This window comes from Melanostigma gelatinosum, assembly GCF_949748355.1.
Source record: "Melanostigma gelatinosum genome assembly, chromosome: 21".
In the NCBI taxonomy this organism is placed as follows: Eukaryota; Metazoa; Chordata; class Actinopteri; order Perciformes; family Zoarcidae; genus Melanostigma; species Melanostigma gelatinosum.
The window spans coordinates 17,129,567-17,154,452 of NC_136654.1; the positions used below are offsets into that span (position 1 = coordinate 17,129,567).

At 43.8% G+C, this 24,886-nt stretch overlaps 2 protein-coding genes across 2 annotated transcripts; one reads left to right on the forward strand and one right to left on the reverse strand.

The window, feature by feature from the left end:
• Nucleotides 1–625: 625 nt before the first annotated feature.
• mta3 (metastasis associated 1 family, member 3) lies at nt 626–21,366 on the reverse strand (the record flags this gene model as incomplete). Its single annotated transcript, XM_079293800.1, has 19 exons — nt 21,192–21,366; nt 19,023–19,090; nt 17,860–17,953; nt 14,301–14,427; nt 14,022–14,085; nt 13,077–13,194; nt 12,777–12,879; nt 11,788–11,887; nt 11,485–11,673; nt 10,500–10,574; nt 10,146–10,204; nt 9,872–9,990; nt 9,586–9,743; nt 7,959–8,181; nt 6,181–6,273; nt 5,832–5,993; nt 5,242–5,273; nt 5,029–5,147; nt 626–797 (listed from the first exon to the last, which is right to left on the reverse strand). The coding sequence occupies exons 1-19, from the start codon at nt 21,217–21,219 to the stop codon at nt 626–628; spliced, it is 2,103 nt and encodes a 700-aa protein (XP_079149926.1). The 5' UTR covers nt 21,220–21,366.
• Nucleotides 21,367–22,220: 854 nt separating this feature from the next.
• Nucleotides 22,221–24,672, forward strand: kcng3 (potassium voltage-gated channel, subfamily G, member 3; the record flags this gene model as incomplete). The annotated part of the gene is made up of 2 exons (XM_079292986.1): nt 22,221–22,846; nt 24,027–24,672. The coding sequence occupies 2 exons, from the start codon at nt 22,221–22,223 to the stop codon at nt 24,670–24,672; spliced, it is 1,272 nt and encodes a 423-aa protein (XP_079149112.1).
• Between the last annotated feature and the right edge of the window lie 214 nt (nt 24,673–24,886).

A 24,886-nucleotide genomic window follows, 5' to 3' on the forward strand; every position in this document is an offset into this window, starting at 1 on the left:
AAACCTGCAGGTAAAACACAATTCAATGCAGCTGAAGAAAGAAACAAAAGGCTGCTAGTTCATGGTGCATTTTCTTTTTAACGTCAGCGTTGGACATTTGCCTTCTTCTCCAATGTTAAAAGAGTCCCCACAAATGCAATCCCACCCTCTACCCCAAAGTAATCCAGCCCCATGCCCCCACCCTAAATAACTTTATACAAACTCATAAAACTTCACAACAATTCACCATCAACACAAAAGAAAGTCGCACAGAAATCTGTTGTTATGTCCATCCATAAAAACTAAGAACAGCACACGTCAACATCCACTCATTCTCTCGTGTGTTGTTGGCATTATCACACACACACACACACACACACACGCACACAATCTCTCTCTGCCACACACTTGCATGCACCCAAATACAGTATTTACACAATCCCAGGATTACAGACAGGCAGCACTTGCAGTCAGGTCAGGTGCATGTTTCTATTGCATCACAGCTGGGGACATCCTTCTGTTGCCAAACAGTTGAGAGACGGCTTGTTCTGGATTATAACAGCATTTTAAGGAATCTAATGAAAGAACAGGGGGTGAGAATGTGTTTGTTAGTATGCAGCAGGGGTGTCAGAGGATCCGCGGGCGGTCAGTCGTGGATGACGATGGGGCCTCGCATCCTCAAGCTGGGGTGAGGGTGCGGAGGGGCAAGGACGAGCCCCTGCGGCGGGGCCTGGGTGACCCTGCGCAGGGTGATCTGCTCGCATGGCTGCCGACAAGCGTGCCTCAGCTGGGAGCGGGACAGCAGCCGCCTGGCCCTCCTGGAGGCGTGGAGACGAGACGGGACATAAGTGCAGAAGAAGACACACGGATGCCAAGCTAATGTCAGCGAAAACTCCAGATTGAAAGTTCATTCTTGACCTTGGAAAGAGGCGTTAGTAGTCGTAACAGCAACAGTAGTAGACAAAATAATCTCACCAGGTGGCCAAATTACTGTTGCCAGGGTCAGGAATTCATTTTTTAATCTCAATTTTTCAGCTCAACATGGACGAGAAGTCTGTAAAAGGCTCAATCTCAATAGAAATTATTCACTCGGCAACTCCGTCTCCAGGACAGTTACTAAATAGACCTTGTGGTGAGATTGTTTTGCCTGTCAAAATTTGTCGGATCCAGGCTAGCTGTTTGGCCCCATTTCCAGTCTTTGTGCTAAGCTAAGCTAACCAGCTGCCAGCAGTAGCGTCATATTAGCTTCATATTTAGCCCACAGATGTGATCATCCAGCTTTCACCAAGGACGCATAAGCATATTGAAAAATAAGTATTTTTTTAACTTTTCCTTAACGGTGAATTTAGCTGCGTATTTGGGAAATTTGCGAATTTGGGAAATTTGGGAAATTTGGATTGGATTGTTTACTTTTTCATTGATCTATTTATTTCCTTTAGTCTCTGGAGATACACTTCATCTTGTCAAAGACAACGGTTTCTAACAGTTTCATTCTTCATGAAATATGTCTTGGAGCTTGATAATAAACAATAAGTTAGTAGCCAATAGCTCAAGATTGCATTTTTATGTTTCAGCAAGTCCCACTAGCTCAGCCTCATATATTATTTGACTGAATGCATTATTTATGCGGAGCTGACAACAGGTTTGATGACTGGATTAGGGCCTGCAGTAAAAAGGCTGCATACACATAAAACTTAATGATGCATTCAAGACATAAAATGGAGAAATGAATAAAGAGAGAATACTACAAACTTTTAGTTGGTTGAAATGGTTTAACGCACGGACGAAAAGTTCAGTTAAAAGGCACTAAATGTTGCTTCCAGGCTGCTGAGAAAGTAATTAGAAACAACCACGTCTTCTCATTTCCTTTATTGAGCATCAGTAGTAGAATTACGAATGCACATCTCTGTTACGAGGAAAGAGAGAGGTACTTCTCTGCAGGATTTTCAAACTCATATAAAGGAGCTTGCTGTTTTTTTTTTTGTCATTTCCAGACTGCAGTGCTGTTACATGAAGGCATGGGGCACACGCACACTAATGATATTCATTTGAACACGAGATACATAACCACAACGTATAGGTGATTCATGTTTTCCTTCAGGCGGTCACTTTCAGATTTAACGCACAGCCCTCATCTTTTCCTCCTCATTTGCTGCTTTCTCTGCAGCACCACGGATGTTTTTCTTGTCTGGTGAACAGGAAAACACATCCGTTCTCTCCAGATCCCAGCTGTTGATAAAATGAGCACTGGTGAAGACCCTGTACACATTATGTGCCTGTGCATCCAAGTATATAGCAAATAGGCCTGAACGTGCATGAGACAGTCGTGCATCTGCACACGCGTCTCTCAAGTACGATGAACTCTGGGATTATGACACAGCGGGACATACGTAAGGTCACTTAGCAGAATGGGGAGCAGGGAAGTAAAGAGCAGATTTTGTTCTGGTGGCACATTATCTAAAAGCCAAGCTGCTTGTCTGCTCAGCTGGCCTTTGGGGGGAGGAAAGCAAACATGTAAATCCAGCACGCTCAAATTTGCCAAGCAGTCTCATTTACATTTCTGTTTCGCCTTTTCTCGTTCTGTTTTCTAAAATGTCCCCGTTCTTTTTCCTGTTACTTCGCTGTCAAAATTCAACTTCTCTGTATCTCATTTTAGGCACATTCGTGGAAGAATTGCGCAGATTATTTACTTCAGTAAAACTATCAGTACTTCAATGTAAAAATACTCCCATTCCTGTTAAAAATCCTACTGAACTAATACAGAAGTATCATCATCAAAATATAAGTATCATATGTAGTAATTCTGCTGAAACATACTGACTGATGTACTTTTATTAACATATGATATCACTAGATTATTTATACTGATGCATTGATGGATAATATACAACAATAACTACAGTTAAGTAGTTGTTTTAAGTGGTTCCCAACATAAGGGTCGGGGGCCTTCAAAGGGTCACAAGATTAATCGCAAGATGATAAATCGGATTGGAAAGAAAAACCCATTTGAATGAAACTATCTGAGAAGTTTACAACCACTAGTTGTATTTTATGATCGTATCATATGTTTCTTTAAATCAAAATCAGCAAAGTAACAACGGCTGTTGTAAATACGGGAAAGAACACACATTCAAATATACTTCAGTACAGTACTTGAGTAAATGTACTTTGCTTCTTTCCACCAATGATTAGGTGTCAAAATCATCTTCTTCACCTTCCTTTTTAAAACACGTTGACTTGATTGTATTGCACTGTTACACTTTGGTCCAGACTGAAATATCTCAACAACTATTGGAAGGATTGCAATGAGATTATCTCCAAACATTCATGGTTCCCTGAGGATGAATCCTAATGATCTTGCTGATCCTCTGAATTTGCCTGTCTTGCCATTTTTACATTTGTGGTTCAGAGTGAAAAGTATCGACGATTAGATGGATTGCCATTTCTAGATTGTTTTAGTCTCCAGAGGAGTATCGATTGGCACAACATGGCTCCCAGAGGATAAATCCTAATAACGTTTCATATAGCGCCATCAGTAGGCAGACACCATAAAATATGCCATCAAATAAGATACAGGCATTAATTCCCCCCCACAGGATTAAAAACTGATGTAAATTTGTTAAACTCCTGACTTTTCATCAGCTTCATCATCAGGTCAACATTTCAGTTGTACGTTCTTATCTTGTTTTTTTCTGGTTTAGCAGTTTGAATTGTGTGTGACCTATGTAAAGGAAAGTGTTGGTGTCCCTAACGCCCACTGCTTTCCTCTGCTTTGTGAACATTGCGTTCTTCATCACACTGAGAAAGAGTCGGCGATGGGTAGAGAATTAAACTTCCCCCAGTCTTCCGTTAGCAGCCGTTCAGAGCAGATCTACTGATGTCTGTTATTAAGAAAAGCATTCATTTTCTCTGCAAGGGGAGCAAATAACAGTGTAATATAATAAAGGGATGATATTCGTCACGACATCCCTCTCACACACAAACTGAATGTTGTGAGTGATCCATATGCAGCCATGGTTAATGTGGTAATGATATTTCCACTCAGGGCCCAGCGGTGCCTGGCTCCTCACTGGCCCATCCGCACCAGTTAGCTGTGCTAATTTTAGTCTCTGTGATCTGAAGGCGGCGATGAATGCCGGGCGCCATGGCACATTTAGACACAGACTTAATGGGAGATCATCTTTCTCTGTCACATAGAGACGTGCAAACATTGACTCATTGTGTGCATGTGTGTATGAGTGTGTGAGAGAGTGTGTGTGTCTATGCGTGTGTGAGAATAATGGATTGAAACTGATTTTCTATGTGTAAAACATAAAATGCATGTTTTTTCAATCATGCGAACAACGAGAATCTGCTGTTTGGGATTTTTGAAGTTATTTAAAAAATATTACAGTCTTGAGCAAATTGCCTCTAAATCCTAAACTCACCCAATCCAAGAGCAGATACTCAGACCTTATATCTAACGGCTGGCCCAACTGCCATCATAGGCATCTTCATCTGAATGCCATGGCCCCCTCACTGAATCCTGCGTAATTCATTTTTATTGGCCTAAAAATATTGGAAATCAGACAAGAAAAAAAATATATATACATATATACATAAAATCCCTCACGGTTGCTACATCCCCCAAGTTCCCAGAAAAACAGTGAACATGACTGTTTTTATTCTAGGACACATGTTTCCCTCTGAAAAAAAAATCTCAATTAGTCGGTGAAAATTGGTGCTTTTATAGTGCTTCATATCTGTCTGAGCTACATTCGTGTTTTGATGAAAATGAACACTAAATACATTTGAATTGATTTTACTCTGCAGGCAGGCTGCCACTCTGTTTCAACTCAATTGGTCTTTGTGAATTGAGGCACACATGCATTGTGTACGTGTTTGTGTGTGCACTATACAGCTGTCTGAGGTCGACGCACAACAAAAGTAACATCTGCCACAGCTCAATCCCTCTCATATGCTGTTGCTGGGCTCTCAGCATCACTTGCTGTCCCCTCACACGCACACACTCAGCCAATCAGAGTTTTGAAAAGTGTCACCTTTGCTTACCTGGTGTCCCGGGTGACAAGGAAGAAGCTGTCATCGGGGGCATCGATCCAGTTGGGGCGTCTCTTGCGGACCATGACGCCACCTCGGCTGTTCCCACTGCTACTGCTGCGGCCGTTATGCTGCAAAAAGGCAATTATATTTATAATTTTATTTCAATAAGCGGTGATGCAGTTGAACAGGATTTATTTTTTTTAAAGAGTATTAGACACCTACCAGGAGGGGTCCACCTGTTGTACCAGGGTTATCTGCAAAAACAAGAGAAAGATGCAATGTATGCATGAGGAAATCTGTCACTTTTGCAAAGTATTGATTACATTTCCTAGCTACAAGTGGTGCAACAAATGACTGTGTTTCAATTTCAATAAAAATAGTGAAGTTACCAATAAAAAACAAAGTGTCAGACTGAAGTTGAATCATCCAAATTATCCAAATGACCCCCATCTGCTGATTCGTTTTCATTAGAATTAGTTGTCATTCTCTCCAACGAGCTAGTTTAGATAAGAAATGGCAGAAAAGGTTATCAGCTCCGGGTGTATATCCACTAATTAGATTTTACCAAGCAAAAGGATGACAAGGACATTGGATATCAACACTGTTTGGGCCCCAAGGTTCACTCACATAAGTAACTCAGTTAAAAGCAAGACAGGACTCTTTGGGGGGTGAACAGATGAAAACAGGTGAATTACTTTTTGCTTCTAGGAAGGATGAAGTCAAGCAATAACACTCTTATTGTTGAATTAATCGTCATACTTTTGTGAAATTCAGCGAATTATTTTTGAAGAAACGTGTGTCTGCGTGTCTACCTGAGCGCCTGTCCGGCTCAGCCCTGCTGTGGTGATGGTAGCTGCGTTTTCCCAGCATGCCGTGGGGGCCGTGCGGGAGAGAAGAGAGGAGGCGTCGAGGGGGAGGCGTCTGCAGGCCCGGGGTGCGGTGGGAGCGAGGTGCGTGGGGTGCTGGACGAGACTCTGGAAGAAACACGACACTGGAGCTGCATCAACTGGCTCCTATCTGAATGACGTCCACTTATATTATTTTAATTTGATTGTTATTCAGCACAACCGTGCTGCTCAAACACTGATTGTGTGTGTGTGTGTGTGTGTGTGTGTGTGTGTGTGTGTGTGTGTGTGTGTGTGTGTGTGTGTGTTGATTTACCTAGAAACTGTACAACACTGGTCAGAGTGCTCCTTTGGGGGGCTCTGGTTTTGGGTAGGCGAGTCCCCTGCCCTTCCGACACCCTTAACATGTCTAAACCAAACACACACATACATTTTACAAACCAGCGCAGTGTCTCAGTGACTTATGATCTCCCTCTGCCCACTGAGATACTGTTCAAGAACCATGCAAGTAAAGAAACCGAGCCAGGAGGTTGGTAGAATTGTGTATAAAATCAGTGATGTTGGTGAAAAGCTAAAGCTAAATAAGCTCTTTTTAATGTTTAAAAAGAACGATGCAATAACTCAGGGGTGTTGACGTGGTGACTTACTTTCAGAGATGGTATGTCCACTTAAAAACAATCTCCAACAACATGCACACACACAAACAATACAACATATTGTAAACACGCACAGTACAATACGGAGGTATTATGACAGCAGGCACTGAAGGTTGAGTCCATGCTGGGGGGGGGGGGGGGGGAGTCTTTATGGTTCCTCTGAGTGTGGCGGAGTTGATGGACAGATAACACGGGGCACATGAAGCACAAAGACTCGGAAGAGATGCTTTCAGGTGTGACTTTATTGGAGGTCTACTCTCACATTCACACAGTGATGAAAGAAAAGAGCAAAAAAGAGGTAGAAGATGAGATGAGAATATATTGCAACAGTTGTTAGAAAATGAAGGACGAGGAGGCGAAGTGGAGGGGGGGACAAATGGCTCTGAGTGGCAAATCCTGTCTGTAGGATTTACAAGCGCGAAAGAGGCAACATGATGGATTCACGTGAATATTGCATGATTTGAACACAGGAGAACAGCCGAGCAGATGGTATGACGAGGGGCCATCCAAGAGGACATGTTGATGACTCCTGATCTACAGCAGGAGATGCAGCCAGCAGCAAAGAGGTCAAGAGCAGCTGGTTATAAATGGTACCAAACAAACAAAAAAAATAAGGTCCTTACTTCCTCCTCAACCTCCCTTCTTTCAAGTTGTATCAGTCCAAAACCCGTCTAAAGCTCATTATCAACCCAAACACATTTCATTTTACACACATGATTAACAGCATGAGGAAGGAAATGAGTTCACAAAAAAAAAAAAATGGTGATGGCAAACACACTGAAGCCGAGGTTCAGTATTAACAATAAACATTCGTGGCTGCGACAACTCGTTGTGTCATGACAGCACAGAGTGGGCCCGCCTGTACCAGGAGCGCCGTGCAAAATAGAGCTTCTCTTAGTAAAATACATTTTCTCTACATCTAATATTCAGCAAGTACACGGCTCAGACTAGAATATGAGTTCTATTGGATTACAGTCTACTGGTTAAAGACAGGCGCAAATTCAGCTACTATGTGTGTGTGTGTGTGTGTTTTTCAAAGTGTGTGCAGGCGTGCTTGTGAAGAACAGCCCTGTTTAACAAATACATCTTTGTGTATAATTCCAACCATGGCTTTCAGTTCACAGTGACAAAGGACCTTCACAGATAAAAGAACAAAAAATAAATAAAACCACGAATGAAATGATGAGGACAGGCAGTCTTTATTGGAAACGGGGGGTGGGAGAATACAAAAACCAAAATAATAATAATAACAATAATAAAAACAGAAAGAGAGACAGACGGGGGTGTGGGGGGGGGGGCAGAGATGGGGGGTTGATGGTGGGGCAGTCAGGGTGAGGGAGGGTGGTGAGTGAGTGTGTGTGTGTGTTTCTGTATGTCTGCAGGTGTGGTTGTGTGTGTCCATGTGGCAGAAGTTAGGAGGAATTGAAAGAGCTCTTACACTCTGCCTTTATGGACCCACAGTTAATGGGGACAAAGGGCCGGCGCGCAGCGCGGCGCAGCCTGATGATGTCACGGCACATGTGCCGGGCCAGCTTGGTGAGGCGGGTGGCCTGCAGCAGGAAAGCCTGCTTGGTCTTCATGGAGGACTTCGGGCTGCCGCTGTTTCGCATCGGCACCATGTGGTTGGACTGGCGAGGAGCGTGGCCCCGTGAGCGAGGCTCCTGGGAGGGAAGGAGGGACAGAAAGACGTCCACTGAATACAGTTTTACTCATGAATAAAAAACAGTTCAGGCGCTTAGAAAAAAGGTTTAATATGAGCGATGTAGTCCGACAGACTTACCTTTGATTGTTGCTTATTTAGTCACAAATTGTATATTTGGAAATCCTTCAGATTTGAATTTTTTAAGTTTAGTCCACTTCCAGCCTCCACATCTCAATGTATTTTATTTTGAAGTGTGCTCCTGTCATGAAAGCGACCATTTTTAAAGGCTAAAAAAAATGTTACACCCACTCGTTGTAATGCATAACAAGGTGCTAAAATTGTATCAGTGCATAAAGAAGTTGACACTAAATACCAACATTTTAGCTTTAAGATTAAAAGTAAGTCAAACGCCCACCAATAAATCCCACCTTCACAACGGTTCATACGTTAAAGAGGTGTTGACTCACTGTATAATCACTTCGGAGGCTTTGTGTATTGCTGTTACGCAGAGAGGTGATTGTAATACTTTGTGGATCCTGTTTATGTCAATGAGGGTTTCTACAGCTTCCAAAATGACCATAAAGTCGAATCAGCAGCTTATTAAAAACACTTAAAAGCAGAACTGAACATTACGACATGCATGCAGGTGGGTTTACTGCGGGGCTGTTGTATTAGATCGTATTACATAACCGGCAGTGCAGAGTGCACATTGTTAAACGAAAGTGGGCAACAATAGACCTTTTTTTTCATGGCAGGAAGATCACAGGCGTAATAAATAAAGCTGCTGCAATCCTTTTATGTGAGACAATCCAGGGTTTCTGCTGTTTGTGCATGCATGCAGAGATGTTTTAATAAAAAGTTTGGGTCTTTGCATTGTGTCCTAAACAAAATGGATTCCTAACAACCAAAAATGGACCTTCAGAAAATAAATGCTGAAAGGGGAAACACAAAAATAACATTCTTTTGTATAATTTCCTTAAAATATAATATTTACATCAGCCTGACTACAGTGTGGCAGCTGTGCGGCATTTAAATGCCAGTCACTATGAAATACAGGACACATTTTGTATCCCAGTGTCGACATATAGAAACTAAATCTCCTAACTGGTCACTTTTCTCACTTTTCATACAATCACTCTATGTGATTGTATGAATATGTGCGATGCCGTAAGTGATGTTTTGAGGTCACTGAATAATTGATGGTGACATCACTTGTATACTGCAGATGTTACAACCTAACAGAGCTGCAGTTGTGTGCATCTGGATTTTGTTCCACGCTCTAAAACAGTATTTGGGGATTTAAGCAAATGAGCATGAGATGAGGTGATGTTGAACATGCCTTGAGGAATTGCAGATCCCCCCCCCCTTCTCTCCCCCACGCCACCCCATGTGTTTTACATCCGTGCCTTCTGACTGAGCTTACATTGGTTGCTGGAACAGGCGAGGTCCTCTCCTCTGGGCCCTCTGCTCTGCTTGGCATCTTCAGGCCTCCGTACTTCTTCCAGTACATCCAGCAGGAAACGCAAAGGCGGCACTGCATGTTTGGTGGCCCCCATGAGTACCATTGGGCCGACTGCATGGCTGTCGATGCACAAAATGCATTCGTGGAGGTTAGAAGCATCGCAGCAGATAACTGGTTCAAAGACACTCGGCATATTGATCTCTACTTCCACGGTCTCAAGTCTCTCCTTAACACAGACAAAACTCACTATAGCAGCTCTCGCAGGCTCGGCCCCCGCCTGCTGCATGGTAGGCCCCGGGGCCCGCTCCATTCACCGTCGCCATCTTGCCATTGGTCATAGAGATCTGGTTGGGGTTGGGCTTGTTACTGCCACAGAGAAGAACGGGAAGAGATTTAGGAAACGGGCTGAGAGTGCAGCTGCTCGCTGCAGTGCTTTGAATCCAAAAACATTAATTATGCATAAAAAGCCACGGTCACAGTGATGATTCCTACATCTATGAATGTGTAATAAAAAGACTTACTATGTGGGGATATAAACCTGCTTCAGTTTGCTCTCTGCCTCTGCTGCCTTGAGTCTCTTCTGCTCAGAGAGAAACACAGAGGATTGATTCATCAATGACAACACGTCAGACAGTTTGACACCTTTCAGAATTAACCCTGATCGGCAACGATTATTATCAAATCTGTCAATGCATTTCAAAAGGTGTCGTTTCCTTTCTTCTTGACAGCTTGCAGTCACACCCTTTCCTGATAATCATAATCAATAAAAGGTTTATGTTCATGCTACATAGTCTGCTGATTCTCTAATCTAAAGTGACCGCTTGGTGGTCTCATGAAAGATGCTGCAGATTTGGCAAATAGAGATTTTTTCTCACCTGTTGCACATATCTGTCTGTGGTCTTCCACATGTAGTAGTACTCTATGATACTAGTCAGAGACTTCCATGGCAGCTTCACGAGAGGAAATAATAAGAGTGGAGAGAGAGAGAGAGAGAGAGAGAGAGAGAGAGAGAGAGAGAGAGAGAGACAGAGAGAGAGAGAGAATTAATGATATTAATATCTCATGTTCTTGCCATCTGGGTGCAACAGCCTTCATAAATATTCATGAGCAGCGTCATGACCAGAGACGCTGAAAACTACCGGCTTTTCTTGGTTCTGAGCCCCAGACCAAAACACACACACAGTGATTCACACATTCAATAAGTATTCATGAACACCTGGTGCCCCCCACACACACACACACACACACACACACACACACACACACACACACACACACACACACACACACACACACACACACACACACACACACACACACACACACACACACACACACACACACACACACACACACACACACACACACACACACACACACACACACACGCACACGCGCTATAGTACAGGCGGGGAGGAAAGTTCTATAGAAACAGTCGCCCATGTAGGCTTGAGAGGCGGCTGTTGAAATTGGTCATATCTCTTTCACAGAACAGTGACTGTGGTCATCTTGAATTCATGAAGATTGCAATGAATTCCCATTGTGACGAGTTTTCACTGAGGAGGAAGGAAGTATGAAAACGTCCTAAGAAACTTCTAAAACCACTTCATCAAACTCCTCCACTGTACATCAATACGCTTCAAGAAGCCAACAGCTCAACACAACGTCTGCTTTAAACTTCACTCGCGTTTGGGTGCTCACGGTTATCGCGCGCAGCCGTACACGAGCATACAAATGCACAGCGTTGATGTGAATTAAAACACACCTGAGCACCAAATAGCACTATGGCAGTTTGCTGTTTCTCACGGGTGATATGACTTTACACCAACAGTGTGAACACAGTTTTAAACACACACTTACAAAGTCTTGTCGGATGTCGTTGAAGTCTTTTCCGTATTTCTCTAGTGCCTCCTCGAACATGGCGGCTTCCGAGGCGCTCCACTCCTCCATCTCGTCCCTGCAGAGCACGGGGCCGCCTGCTGGGACCAGCACACTCAGCGCACTGGACAGGTCGTAATTATGACGATGCAGCGTGTCCATCGCATGGAACTGCAACAAAGAAAAAAGGGTTACAACTTATCATGCAAGTCACGGCCGGGTACTGAAGAGTGAGTGTGCATTTATCGGTGTGTGTGTGTGTGTGTGTGTGTGGGTTCAACTCACCAGTGTGATATCTCGTGAGGCTGCAGCTGCACTCATGTGTAAGCTCGGTTGTCGGACTGAGCTGCTGCAGTCCAACGCTCGCGCAAAGGTCCCAACCGCCCTGAAAAACGACACGCACGTCAACAAACCGGCAGAATATAAATAGAAAGACGTCGTGAGATTCATGGGGCAGTTCACTGCTGCGCTGTGACACATCCTCGTCAGAAGCAACGGGGCTAAAAAGAGGCCGCGGTGTCATGTTTGATTCTGTGAGTGGGCTACAACACATGCACAATGAAATCTGGTTTGCACTTGCCGCAAGGCTCAATAGCTGGAGCACAATCATAAAACACAACGACGATCGATTCACTCCACTGAGGCATCCGCGGGAATGGAGTCATACAATACTGCAGTTATTGAAAAGATCTTTAATAAAAGACCGTAAACAAATGATTTCTACGTGAACATGTTCTATTATTTATTGGCGACCATCCGTTTGAGCGTCGGCTGTAACCCTCGTACATCGAAACTCCAGTTCCTCTGCGTGCTCCCCCACAGCTCCCTTGAGGTCAGAGACCGTGTCCCAGCCTTCATTGGATAGAATATGAAATAGAAGAATTGACCGATATATGAAGAGACTCTGTGGCACAGCTCTGAATGTGCATCCAGTAATTGCTAAAGAAAAAAGGTGTGCAAACACGAATTACGACTCAAACAGAACAAATGGTTAAACTAAAGTTTTGACACCGATTTGAAGCACAAATCTTTATTTTGAAATAATTTTTCCTAACCCTTTGGAGGCATCCCTCATGTAACCGCAATGTGCATTTATTACATTTGCAATGTATTTGCTTAGCATCCACGAACAGAGGAAAGTCATGCTTTTCTGCAGTCAAGGTTCTAATACTCTTTGTTCCATCTGTCTTGTCTGTAAGTGAGTTTCAGTGGTTGCAGCCGTAGAGGACTCATAACATCCTATCAGTGGAGAGGTCAGAGGTGAAAGGTCTTACCGTGCCACCACTAGGAATTGGTCTATCTGTTTGCTGGAGAGCGGACACTCTGGATACCACAGCTTCTCTTCCAGCTTGGACTGGTCCCGGTCATCTGCCTCTCCTGCAGGACACACAGAGGCAACAGCTGACAGACAGCAAGGCAGCTTGATCACAGGCCGACGGTGACGAAACGGGATAATCGTTTGAATATTTGCTGGTGGAACTACTTCTTCCCGCTGCAACCGTTTAAGACCAATCACACACATTAAACAACTAAACCTGTTGGTGTGACTGAATAAATCACGGGTTCTGACTGACCCTCTTGTAGCATTTCAGGTACGTCTGCCTGAAAGCGCGGTCCCACTCTGATCTCTCCTTTGTCGGCCAGCAGGGTCTTCTGTGTGGGGTCGTACACCAGCGAGTAGAAGAACGTGTCCTGAAGAGAACGACAAAACAATCAGTCTCTGCAGTTAAAGGCACCGGCTTTTACACTGGCTCCATTGTCAAACATTTGTATGATACATTTGGACTTTAAATTTAATTATTTTGGAAATTCCCTGGTGTGAAATGAAGGACGAAAGAAAGAAGAAATTCTGCAGCTAACCTGTAAGTCTGAGCCGTTAATCGTTACTGTAATCTCTGCAAAACCAGTTAAATTACAAACACCTATTTCCTAATCCTTTGAATTGTGTGTTTTTAAATGGAAATAATAAGTAAAACGATAACATTAAGATTCTTTGACGGTTTTCACTGACGTCGGGACGATTGCAACAACTTTTCGGGGGAGGTTCAAAAAAAAAGTTAGTCTGGAGCCTTTCTGTCAGTTATAGTTGTCAGAAAGAAAATCTTAATCTGCAGAACTCTGAATCGGTAGGTCAGACTTTAAATAATCCACGCTAAAGATGTACAGACGACGAAAATGAAAACTTTAATGTGTTCGAAGTGTGCTGCTGTATTATCTCGGGAAATGTAAGTACGGTGTTGCATTTGGTATTAAAGGACTCAGATCGGGGGCAAAAATACTTTATCGGGACTTCTCTAGTCTTGAGGTGTTGGTTGGACAAAACGAGTTATCTGACACCATCCTGGGAGTTAAACGATAAATCAAGAAAATAATCAGCTGACGAAACCAATTAAAGTTCTTGTTAGTTGCAGCCATTGACTTTCACTCAATTTTTACAGGAAAGAAAAAAAAATAATATCGACTCAACCTGTTATGACACAACGAGCAAAAACCAGTAAGAGGTGTTTTCTCTGGCTCACCTCTTTGTCAAGGTAGGAAAGAACGGCTTCAGTCTCATTTAATAATGCGACACTGCACTTCCCCCTAATAATGGGGGGGAGAGAGAGCGAGAGAGAGAGAGAGAACAAGCACTTTGTAAAACACACACAGGAAGGGAGCAGCACTTGATTTGTCTGTTCATGGCTGGATGAGTGACTATCCATGGGCACTGCCTGCAGATGAGACGTGGGGTGTGAGTGTGTGAGTGAGTGTGTGAGTGAGTGAGTGTGTGTGTGTGTGGGGGTGTTTTTGTACAGTACCTGATGTGTGTCGCAGGCAGACTCTCATACTGCCGGGAGAGGAAGAGCTCTCTGTGGCGAAGCTGGTGTTTCTGTTTGTCTGTGAGGTCTGTCTCTATCGGGCTCTCCTTCTCTTCTTCCAACTCCTCTGCAGAAAGGCACACGAGAGAAAATTACACCACAAAAGACATCGGAAGAGACACAGATGTTTAAAATGAATATCCGCGTGTCACAGAGGCAGGTTGAAGACACACGACACACAACATGACAGTGGCTTACTCGTGACAGATAATTAAAGTCACATATGGCTTCAGCCAAATGAATCCATTCATCTCCGTGACTTCATAAAACACCACCTGATGATGTTTCATGACTGTGCTGTCGTCAGATGTAATACAACAGGCTGGTAACGTGGCTCTCCAGGGCTTTGCAATCACAAACTAATGCTGCCATCCATCAAAGACAGCCAAGCTATTATGCGCAGGAATACTATGAGACGTTAAGCACGCTGTGCTCATCCATAAATACTGGATGAGCTGCAGTCGAGTCGACACATAATCACATGCAGCGGACACACATTTTAAGTCGGCGTTGCACAGTGAAGGCATATACAGATAAATAAATACCATCTTTCATAAAAAGCAGTTGTTTTCACTCTCTAATGCTGGCACTAGTGCAGCTTCACAGCCCAGTTGGAATATCCTACAGAGCCCCAGATTTCCCATTTCCACTGTCCCGATGTCATGCGTTAAGCTGCCAGTGAGCCGTTTCAGATGTGGCTGTTTGATGGGTGAATAACATTCTGTTTGCCGGCTCGCTCCCCATAAACAGCTGCGTTTTGGAGTCTCCAGGCATTACGCCTTCATCAGCTGAGCCCTCCGCTCTGCCCTTTGGTCCGCATTGGTTGCATCGGAGAACGTTTGTAATCCGGAGGGGTTTAAAAAGTAAATGAATAATTGAAAACCGAGGACCTACCCTCCCCAGCCCGAGTAGCTTTACGAAAAACAATATTCACACCCACTTTGCGCTGCGATTGGCCAGCTGTGCAGAGGTAAGACAGGAGCCAACTTCTCTCTCTCCAGCTCTCTTGTTAAATTTTTGACACGTACAATTAGATGTGAACACTATGAATGTCTTCCAGGAAAAGAAAAAGTGAATTAACTTGCATGCATGCATGCATATATATATATATATATATATATACACATTCATTCATTCATTCATTCATATATATATATATATGAATGAATATATATATATATATATACACACATTGATTCATTCATATATATATATATATATATATATATATATATATATATATATATATATAGAAAGCATACTGACCCGTCACTCAACTGAACACCGTCTCCGATTGGTTCAAAGTCTCTATGTTCAGATTCTAATGCAACACAGTCGCTCTGTTTCCTACATTGTGCTGCTGTTCTCACTTTTATCCAACACATAGCAGACTTGCTGTTTTCTGACCTGCTCTCCTTCCAGACACTAGAGCTTAATGGCTTCATTAAGACACAGCTAATGCAAACAAAGTGTTTTTTCTGCTGCTGCGGTTTCAAATTGAAAGCTTTTCACGAGAAAACCACTGGACGGCAACTACAGGAACTCTTGTCTCGCCGAGGTTAGCGACTGGGTGCTAATAAATCACGGCAACACATGGACACTTGTGAATGGTAAAAGATGTTTTGGATGTTTCAGTACTACTGTGTTGGAAAGGCAGCAGCAATCTCACGTGCAAATAAAACCAAAAACTATTAGAATGGCTTCATACCAATGAGGGTAGGTTGGAAAATGTCTATTTTTAAAATAAACGGGCCCGTCAGCTCTAATGTGGAACTTGTGTTGGGCTCTCAGCTGTTCTTTCTTCTTTGGCTGCAATGATTAATCAGCATCACAGACCAAATAAAGAGCAGGTGTATTTTATTTCTTTACAGTGGTAGGTGGCAGGCCGCACTAAATCCTATTGTTGTTTCGGTCTCTTGTACGGAGCAGCTGGTAGAGGACTGTTTCCAAATGGGTTGTGGAATTGGCACTGTGCTGCTATGACTGCATATGTCCCTCCATACTGTATGCTTTATATTTTTGTGCTTAATGTTGCTTTATGTTTACAGAGTCTAGCGAAATGAGCAAAACCTGTTCTCCACAAACAGTTTGAACACAGAGACGAGAAGAAAAACACATTCCTGTCTTTCCTGTCCATGCAGATTCTCCGTCATGTGAGAATCATTCCAATACAAATACTGTTTAAATAATATGCTTATACTAATCTAATTGCATTACAATGTGGGTCTTTTCATACATGACAACATATGGAATTTTTTTAACTGTGGTCATTCTTCCTGCAGCTGAGTCCTCATCAGCGTTGTGGGATTGCTTTGGCGGAGAGGTGCTTTTAATATCCAGAAAGCGATCAACAATTTGTTTTGTTTACCAAAAGGATGAAGTGCAACATCACTGAGAACAGGTAGAAGGCTACCCACACAGAACAGGTGTTAGCTTGACAACAACACTCTCCTTTCCTTCCTCTCCTCATACAGCCACTCCAGTCCTCACACTCCCGGTAATAAGTAATTAAGAATTTACTGTGATATATGAATAGCGGCATATTTCAACATCGCACTGGAGCGCCAAATCATGCGAGTAAATAATTGCACTCTGGAGCACAAGAAAAAGAAAAATCATATTGATGATTAGTGATACAATGTGGATACACAGCTGGAAATGTCTGCTTGACTGACATGCAGCAGAAAGAGCGTCAGACTGGTTCAGAGATTCATTTTCAACGAAAGATGCCAACAATTCACCAATTCTCACTTCTCAAATGTAAAGATTTGCAGTTTGTTTAATATTGTTGCGAGTTCATTTGAGCAGAGCTGCAACAAATAATTATTTTTCGTTAATCTGCAGATTATTTCCTCGTTAACCAACGATATTCTATTTACAGTGACAGAAAATTTTCACTTCTGTGAAGCTGAAACCAGCAAATGACTTAAAATAAATAATTGATGATCCACATTGTTGCCAAAAAAATCTGTTGATCAACTACACTATATTAAAATACAGACTGAAGAAGTGTATTTTCTTCTTCTTCTACCACTGCATAGACCAACATTCCCAGTGAGAGAAAGGGTGAAATGTAAAGCAACACAGGATCTGCAGGTAATGAGCCGCTGTCTGCCCACAGCGGACGACATGCTCGACTCATTATTGCAGAGACCTAAAGCTTTGCCCCTGTGGCTGCACAGAGCTCTGTGTGCTTGTTCATTCAAAGTTTATTAATAATGAACCGGTCCAAATTGCACCAAATTGGATAAAGCACTCCTCTGGGGTCCAAGTGCATGCGCCAAGTGTGAAGTAAATCGGACGAGCGGTTCTCGAGATTCCTTGCTTAACGGTTAGATATATTCAGGGAGTGCAGTTAGTGACAGTGTGGGCTCCGTGGAAGCTCTGAAAGCTTGACGAGGGGCAGCAGGGGGCGGGGCTTAGCGATCAATTGCTTGAAAGCTAATTTCATTTCCATGTGGCATCTGAACAAACAGTTGTCAGTTGTCTTACTACTCACTTGCATGTTTGTCTGCGAGCTGGATGAGGCTGTGGGAGATGTCTCTCCTTCTGTAGAAACAAACCACCTTGGCCTCCACATTCCCGCTGGCCGTCTGAAACAGAGAGAGGTCGAAGGATCAAGATTGACTGTAAGCGTCGACAACACCTCGCGACACACAAACCTCTGATTTCCCAGGAGCCCCGGCTCCTTTATGTGCTCATCAAGCTCTGCTGTTGTGACAGGCTGACCAGGGCGGCAACAGCGCTTTTTAAAAGATGATTGATTGATCGTCTCAACGGATAATTAGGCCGACGGGGCTTAAAGACTCAGCCGGTATTAAATTCTGTGACTGATGGAGAGTGAATGGATGTGGGGCTGTGAGGTTTGAGAGAACTGCTTCCAACTTGCAATATAAAAAACATCGGCTACGGTCACGGAAATGTTCATCACGTTGAATCAACCATTCTCTTTCAGCCTCAACAAAAGAAAAGAACATTATAAGCTCCACACAGGCAGTATCTGTTGCAGGACCGCTGTGTTACATTGCATCATGCCACAGGGTGTTCCTGTTATTTTGTCCACCCCTATTTATCACTTATGATAACAGCACTGTCCCCTGTCTTTGTATTGTAATACACAGCCTCAATAAGTTTCATAACGGATATCTTTCGGCCCACACAGTCTGATAATTGCATTTATCTGAGTTTCTTCATGCAAATGCAGGAAAAGCTTTTCTGACTCGCTTGTTCAAGATGCTCGTGTAGTATTTAAACAAAAGTTAGCTTTGGTTCTGTCGTTGACGTTTGTGACACACATCTGGGAAATAATTTAACTCCACAAATTATCAAACATTGGCAGAAACAAACCCACCAGACCATGTTGCTTTTAGAAGCTGGTGTGAGACGATATTTAGTCTAAAGCTGAGCTGAAATGTTCACAATAATCTGCCCTTCTTACACTCTCGTAGGTGTGTCCTGTGATGTCAAACTGCAGTTAGGAGACGGGGACACACCGGTCCGGCGCCATCATATTACACACACTTTGAGTCCCAAAATACTTACAAACACACCTTGCAAAGTGGGGGGTAGGGATAAAAACAGCGAGGAATCCTAGCTATTCACCCTCAGGCATTAAACAACGTAAAAAACAAACACAAAATTGACACAGAAATACTTCCGTACCTTGTTGAGTTCTTCTATCCGCCGGATCAGGTAAGGGTTACTGGACGAGTTCTCAAAGAATACATAATCTGCAACAGAAAACACACACTGCATGAGATCATTGTGACGATGGATTATCCTCTGCGGAGATAATACACTAAGCGGCCTCTTCATTAGGTACACCTGTAAAGTCAAATGCATGTAACATGTAACAGATCACGTTTTCAAAGATAAAAGTTTTGATTGACACTGTCCACGAGGTATTCATTTAACAAACATGAGGGCGGAAGAATATTAGAAATACGTGAATTAACGCCTCTCTGACAGTGTCAAACCTCAACATTATAATCCTCTTAAATGTAGAGTTTGTGGCAGATCTGTTGCATTGGATTGCATTAAATTGTATAGGTGTAATAATAAAGTGGCCAGGGAGTGAGCATCCATCTACACATGTGTATTGCAACCACTACCCCAATTCCCAGCTGACTATAATGTAAGCCGAGGAACAGGAAACTGCCTGTGTGACACACTGCAGTGTTTTCCCATTTCCAGTACACCATTGAGCAACTAACAGTTCACTGTTACATCAAGAGGAAGAGGTTATAAAACAGACGTGAGGACCATTAATAAACTGGGTATTTGTTATGAGCATGCACCACAAATATATATATATATATAATATAGATTCCAAGTTAAACGGGTCAAGCCAAATGCAAATACATGTGCACTGCAAAGTCTTCCCGGCCTGACAAGAGTCACCACAGTTATGATTTTGTAAGATAAATACGTTGAGGACGAGGATATATTTAAGTCTTAAATAATGAATTTCCACCGCTCATCGACAAAATCAGCATAGACATGAGTTATCCTATTCAGCTCTACCTGAGCAGAATATACAGTAACTTTGGAAAAGTTCAGTCCATGGCAAATGATGCCTTCAAGTGCTGTCTGAAATATTGTAATTTCTACGCACAAGGAAAATACACATGTCAGTGAAGAGGTAAATATTTCAGACTTGTCAAGGTTTGACATTTAGTAAGTGCATATAAATAATAGTTGTCAAACTCTGGATTCAAAATGTAATCATCCCCAGAGGGGATAATAAATTGCAGCCCTGACATACATTCTTCTCTTTATTGAGCTGCACTTAGTAGGACTAAGCTATATGTATGAAGAAGCCACATTTACAAAAAAGACATTTTAAAAACAGATCGGTTATTATTTCATGAAAGACACAAACGCCAAAGCGCCAACAATGTGTATGTTCTAGGAGTTGCAGTTTCCAAATAGCACTTGAAGGCAGCAGGAGAACTGCAGCTAAGGTCAACAAATGGTCAACAAACTGATACAGTAGCGACGCTGATGTTAAACTATTGAGAAAAGTATCACCTGTGCAGAGATGCTCAGTGTTTATGTGACATGTCAAGCGTTACATTAAAGCTGCATCACAATGTGGCTGTAGACTGGAAGTACGTGTGAATAAAAAGGTGTAACATTAAATCAAACCCGACGCAACGACGCCATGAATCGAGACAATAATTTGATGCTGAATTCCAGCACACTGCTAACCAGCTAGCTTAGCAGGTGAAGTCATTTAGCTCATTAACGGTGCTTGTTGTAGACAGTGTGCCGATGTCTAATGTTACCAACGAGTGTTAGATGCATTCCTCATCATGTAAAAAACGAGCCGCAACAATGCTAATCAGTGGAGCCATTACTGGTGCTAACGTTAGCTAAATAAGGACTCGCACTAATGGCTGCATGCCAGAAGAGGCAAATACAAAGGCAGCTTCTGACTGCCCGTGGTAACATTTTAAGCCGTTTTAAACGCATGTCTAGTCGAGAGGTCTCGCGGTGTGTCCGTCTCCCGTGTCTGCGGTCTATACGTCCAAAAACCAAAGAACAAAGGTGCCGACAATTGAAATGTGTTTACATTGTGAGCTAGCCATTTAGCAAGCTGGCGGCTAGCTGCTGTGGCCACGACAGACGGGAGGCCTGACCCATTTTGAATCCCAAATATTTAGAAATTATCACCTTCCTGGTGCAACTTAATGCATCTGTGTGCGTGTCGCACAGCCGCATCTCACTATTTAGACGCAAACAAACTACAATTGCGTGACATAATCCCCAGGGGATGCGAAAACTGGAAGGGTTTCAGTTTGATAAAAATATCCACATTGACATACATACCTCCGACCCGGTACATGTTGGCCGCCATTTCTGCCCTCCCGGAGTGTTAACGTAAACCATAAACTAAGAGAAATAGAATAAATTAATAAAAACAATAAAACTCGGTCCCTTAAAAGGTAAAAGGTGCGATAAATTATGATCGTCGAGACTCCGGATGTGTACCCAAGCGGGAGATTTTTTGGCAAATCGACCCCCCCCCCCTCCCCTCCTCCTCTAGGATTCACAGTACCCTTTACAATACAGTGAACTCACGGCAGCCAAAAGAAGTCCGATCAACCCGAAAAACCACTGACTGGTGACGTTGAGGAGAGGGCCGCGCGCGCACGCGCACCCACATGCACAGACACACACCGTGACACACACTGTTGACACACTGGGAGAAGTCATTATGTTCTTAACAACTTATCATCATATTTCGTGTTCTTTATTGTCCTGTGCAAAATTCAGTGAAGCAGTCGTGGTGAAAACAAATTTTGGTTGTCGGGCTCCTTCCAACAGTGCTAATAAAATAAAGAATAAAATAAAAAAACACGTCAAGTCAAAATCTAATTAGAATGTACAAAAGCCCCGAAAGACTTAAAACAAGGATTTTGTTCATGTTTTTGATGGTGTTGAATATGGCAGGCTAATGGGAATAACCTGTAAGAATCTCACCCATACAATTATTTGTTCTATTTTATGTCGACAGCCTCGACTTTGGAGACAAATGTGTATGAAATGACACTATGTTTTCCTGCATGAGTGGTTTTTTTCTCTTTCAGCGCGTGCCTACGCACGCGCGCGCGCATGTGACATCATTCATGGGATTGGCTCGCCCTGGCTGTGGAGGAGAGACTCTTCCACAGGCTACGGAGAGAGAAGAGGAGTGAGGGACAGAGGGTAGTTTTCACCAGCTCAGTGCAGGACCAGCTCCACGAACCACGCCCCGGGGGACAGGGGGAGACGGTGGTCTCCAAGTGTCCAAACTCTTGTGATGGAAGGGACAGTGGACTGCGAAGATGAGTTTTAGTTAGGTCACAGATTGGCAAGATGAAGTTCGGGAAGAGCATCTGCGTACTCAACGTAGGGGGAACCCGTTACGCCTTCACCCGTGAGGTGATTAGGGATTTCCCTCTCCGGCGCGTCAGCCGTCTGCATGCTTGCGCAACGGAGAAAGAGGTTCTTGAACTGTGCGATGACTACGACAAGGACCTGAATGAGTTTTTCTTTGACCGCCACGCGCAGGCTTTCGTGTTCATCATGCTGTACGTGCGCTCCGGTAAACTCCGCTTTGTGCCCGGAGTGTGTGAGCTGTCCTTCTACACAGAGATGCTCTACTGGGGACTGGAGAGCGCGCACTTGGACTCCTGCTGCCAGAAACGCCTGGACGACAGGATGTCCGAGATCGGACTGGACACTCTGTCCGAGATGGACGTCGGAGTATCGGGGGATGAGTCCCAGAGCTCTGGCGAGCCGGTGCAACCGATTGCGCTCACCGGTCGCGCAAAATGGCTCGAGAAGATGCGCAAGACATTCGAGGAGCCCAATTCTTCACTTTTGGCTCAGCTCTTGGCCTTAGTTTCTGTAATATTTGTGCTCATTTCAATGATAATGATGTGTGCGAGCACCCTGCCGGACTGGGATACAGCCAAGATAAATATTGTGGAGGAGCAAAGGTAGGCGAAAGTCAGGGGTCAGTTACATTTAGAGGAATAAAACGGGGCCCCTTCATGAGGATAAGGCGAAATGCTTATGGGCGTAATATGTATCATACAAGTGAGGCTGTGCTCAAAAACCTGGTGCGTAAAAGTCAATGGTGACTTCATGCCATGAGCTCAACAGGCTAGAATATAAAAATAATGCGTTTCTGTTACGATAAACTTTCTGTAAATAAATAGATAAACACATTTACAGTCTCACACTTGAGATCATACGAGCCCGCAAGCGTTATTGGCCCGCAAGCGTTATTGGCTTGGTAAGTGTACACTGCACGGTACACATGGAGGACAAACATCAGATGAATGACATGATAGGCTACATCATATTGGTAATGAGTTGAAAGTAGAAAGTGTACTGAGGGATTATATATTAGGGTAAGCAAACAAAACGGAATTAATCCACTTTCAGGAATCACCTTCTGTTTTAGTTAAGCTTCTGGGCAGTTATTTTGGCTTCACTTCATGGATGCAAGGTGAAAAGTGCACCTCTCTTTCAACATTATTTTTGTACAGCGTGTCCTCTTCAGTACGCCCGAGGCAGCCTTTCTCTATATAAGGCTGGGTTATGTTCACTCAGGCAGGACATCGTTTTGGATCGGTCACCGTGGTTAGGTAATCACTAGTTTATTCGCAGGTCAAAATTATTACAATTTAGTTTCATGCCAGTAGATGATGCAATTAACTCAGTTGCGCTATAATTTGGTTTTGTCTAATTGTGCCGATGTAGTTATCCTTAGGCTCTGTGCTATTTCATTGGCCTGACTGCTTCTATGTCAAATGCAAGCACCACCTCACTTTAATTCGGTTTGATTGCCTCTGCTGTGCTGATCAATGGGGTAATCGTGTGCCTGTTTGTGTCACACAGTCTCTCTTTGAGGGGATTGCATCCCTCCCTCTGTGCTGTTTCTCGGCAATCTTCCATTTTTATCCTCCTCTCTTTGTTTACTTGTGTCAACCCTGAATTGCGTCAGATGTCCTGTATTCGTCCCTGATTCGCTTCCTTCTTCCTCATATTAACTGATTTCCAAACAGTGTCATATCATCCATATCTCTCTGTTGCTGCTCTCCCATTTCCTGTTTACAGTTCAGTAAACGGCCCAGGTCAGTTTGGCTCATTTTTCTCATCTTCTCTCCGCAGGATAGTGGAAGCCGTGTGTATTGGCTGGTTTACAGCAGAGTGCACATTACGCTTTCTGGTGGCCAGAAGCAAGTGGGACTTCATCCGGCGGCCGCTGAACATCATCGATGTGATTGCCATCACCCCTTACTATGTCACCATGGCGCTGTCCCGGGCAGGGATGCCAGGTGCCGGGCTCGGGGTTGCTGGGGTGATACTGCGGGTGCTGAGGATGATGCGCGTGTTCTGGCTCATGAAGCTGGCCAGACACTTCCTGGGCCTGCAGACACTGGGGCTCACGCTCACACGCTGCTACCGGGAGATGGCCATGCTGATGGTGTTCGTCTTCGTCGCGATGGCAATATACAGCGCTCTGGCCCAGCTGCTGGAGCACGGGCTGAACTTAGAAGCGCAGAACCCGGATTACGCCAGCATCCCTGCAGCCGCCTGGTGGGTCATCATTTCAATGACGACGGTGGGGTACGGGGACATGTACCCCGTGACAATTGGGGGACGGGTGCTTGGGGGAATGTGCGTCGTGAGCGGCATTGTTCTCTTGGCACTGCCCATCACATTCATCTACCACAGTTTTGTACAGTGCTACCATGAAGTCAAACTCCGCTCTGCCAGATGCACACGCAACCTGGCAATGGAGTTACTGCAATGAGCATGCATTCATACCAAAACACATGTGGCCCTGCATACGTCAGAAAGAAACTCAACCAGCCAGTGGACCTGCTGATCCCATTGTCAAATAACGATCTACTTTGTGCCCGACGCTGTTTCCTGCCTGAGCTGCACCTGGTTTTAATTGGCCTGTCTAGTGCCTGCCTGTTGTGTTGATGATTGCCAATCATTGTCTTCGACCAGCATGCTCTGCG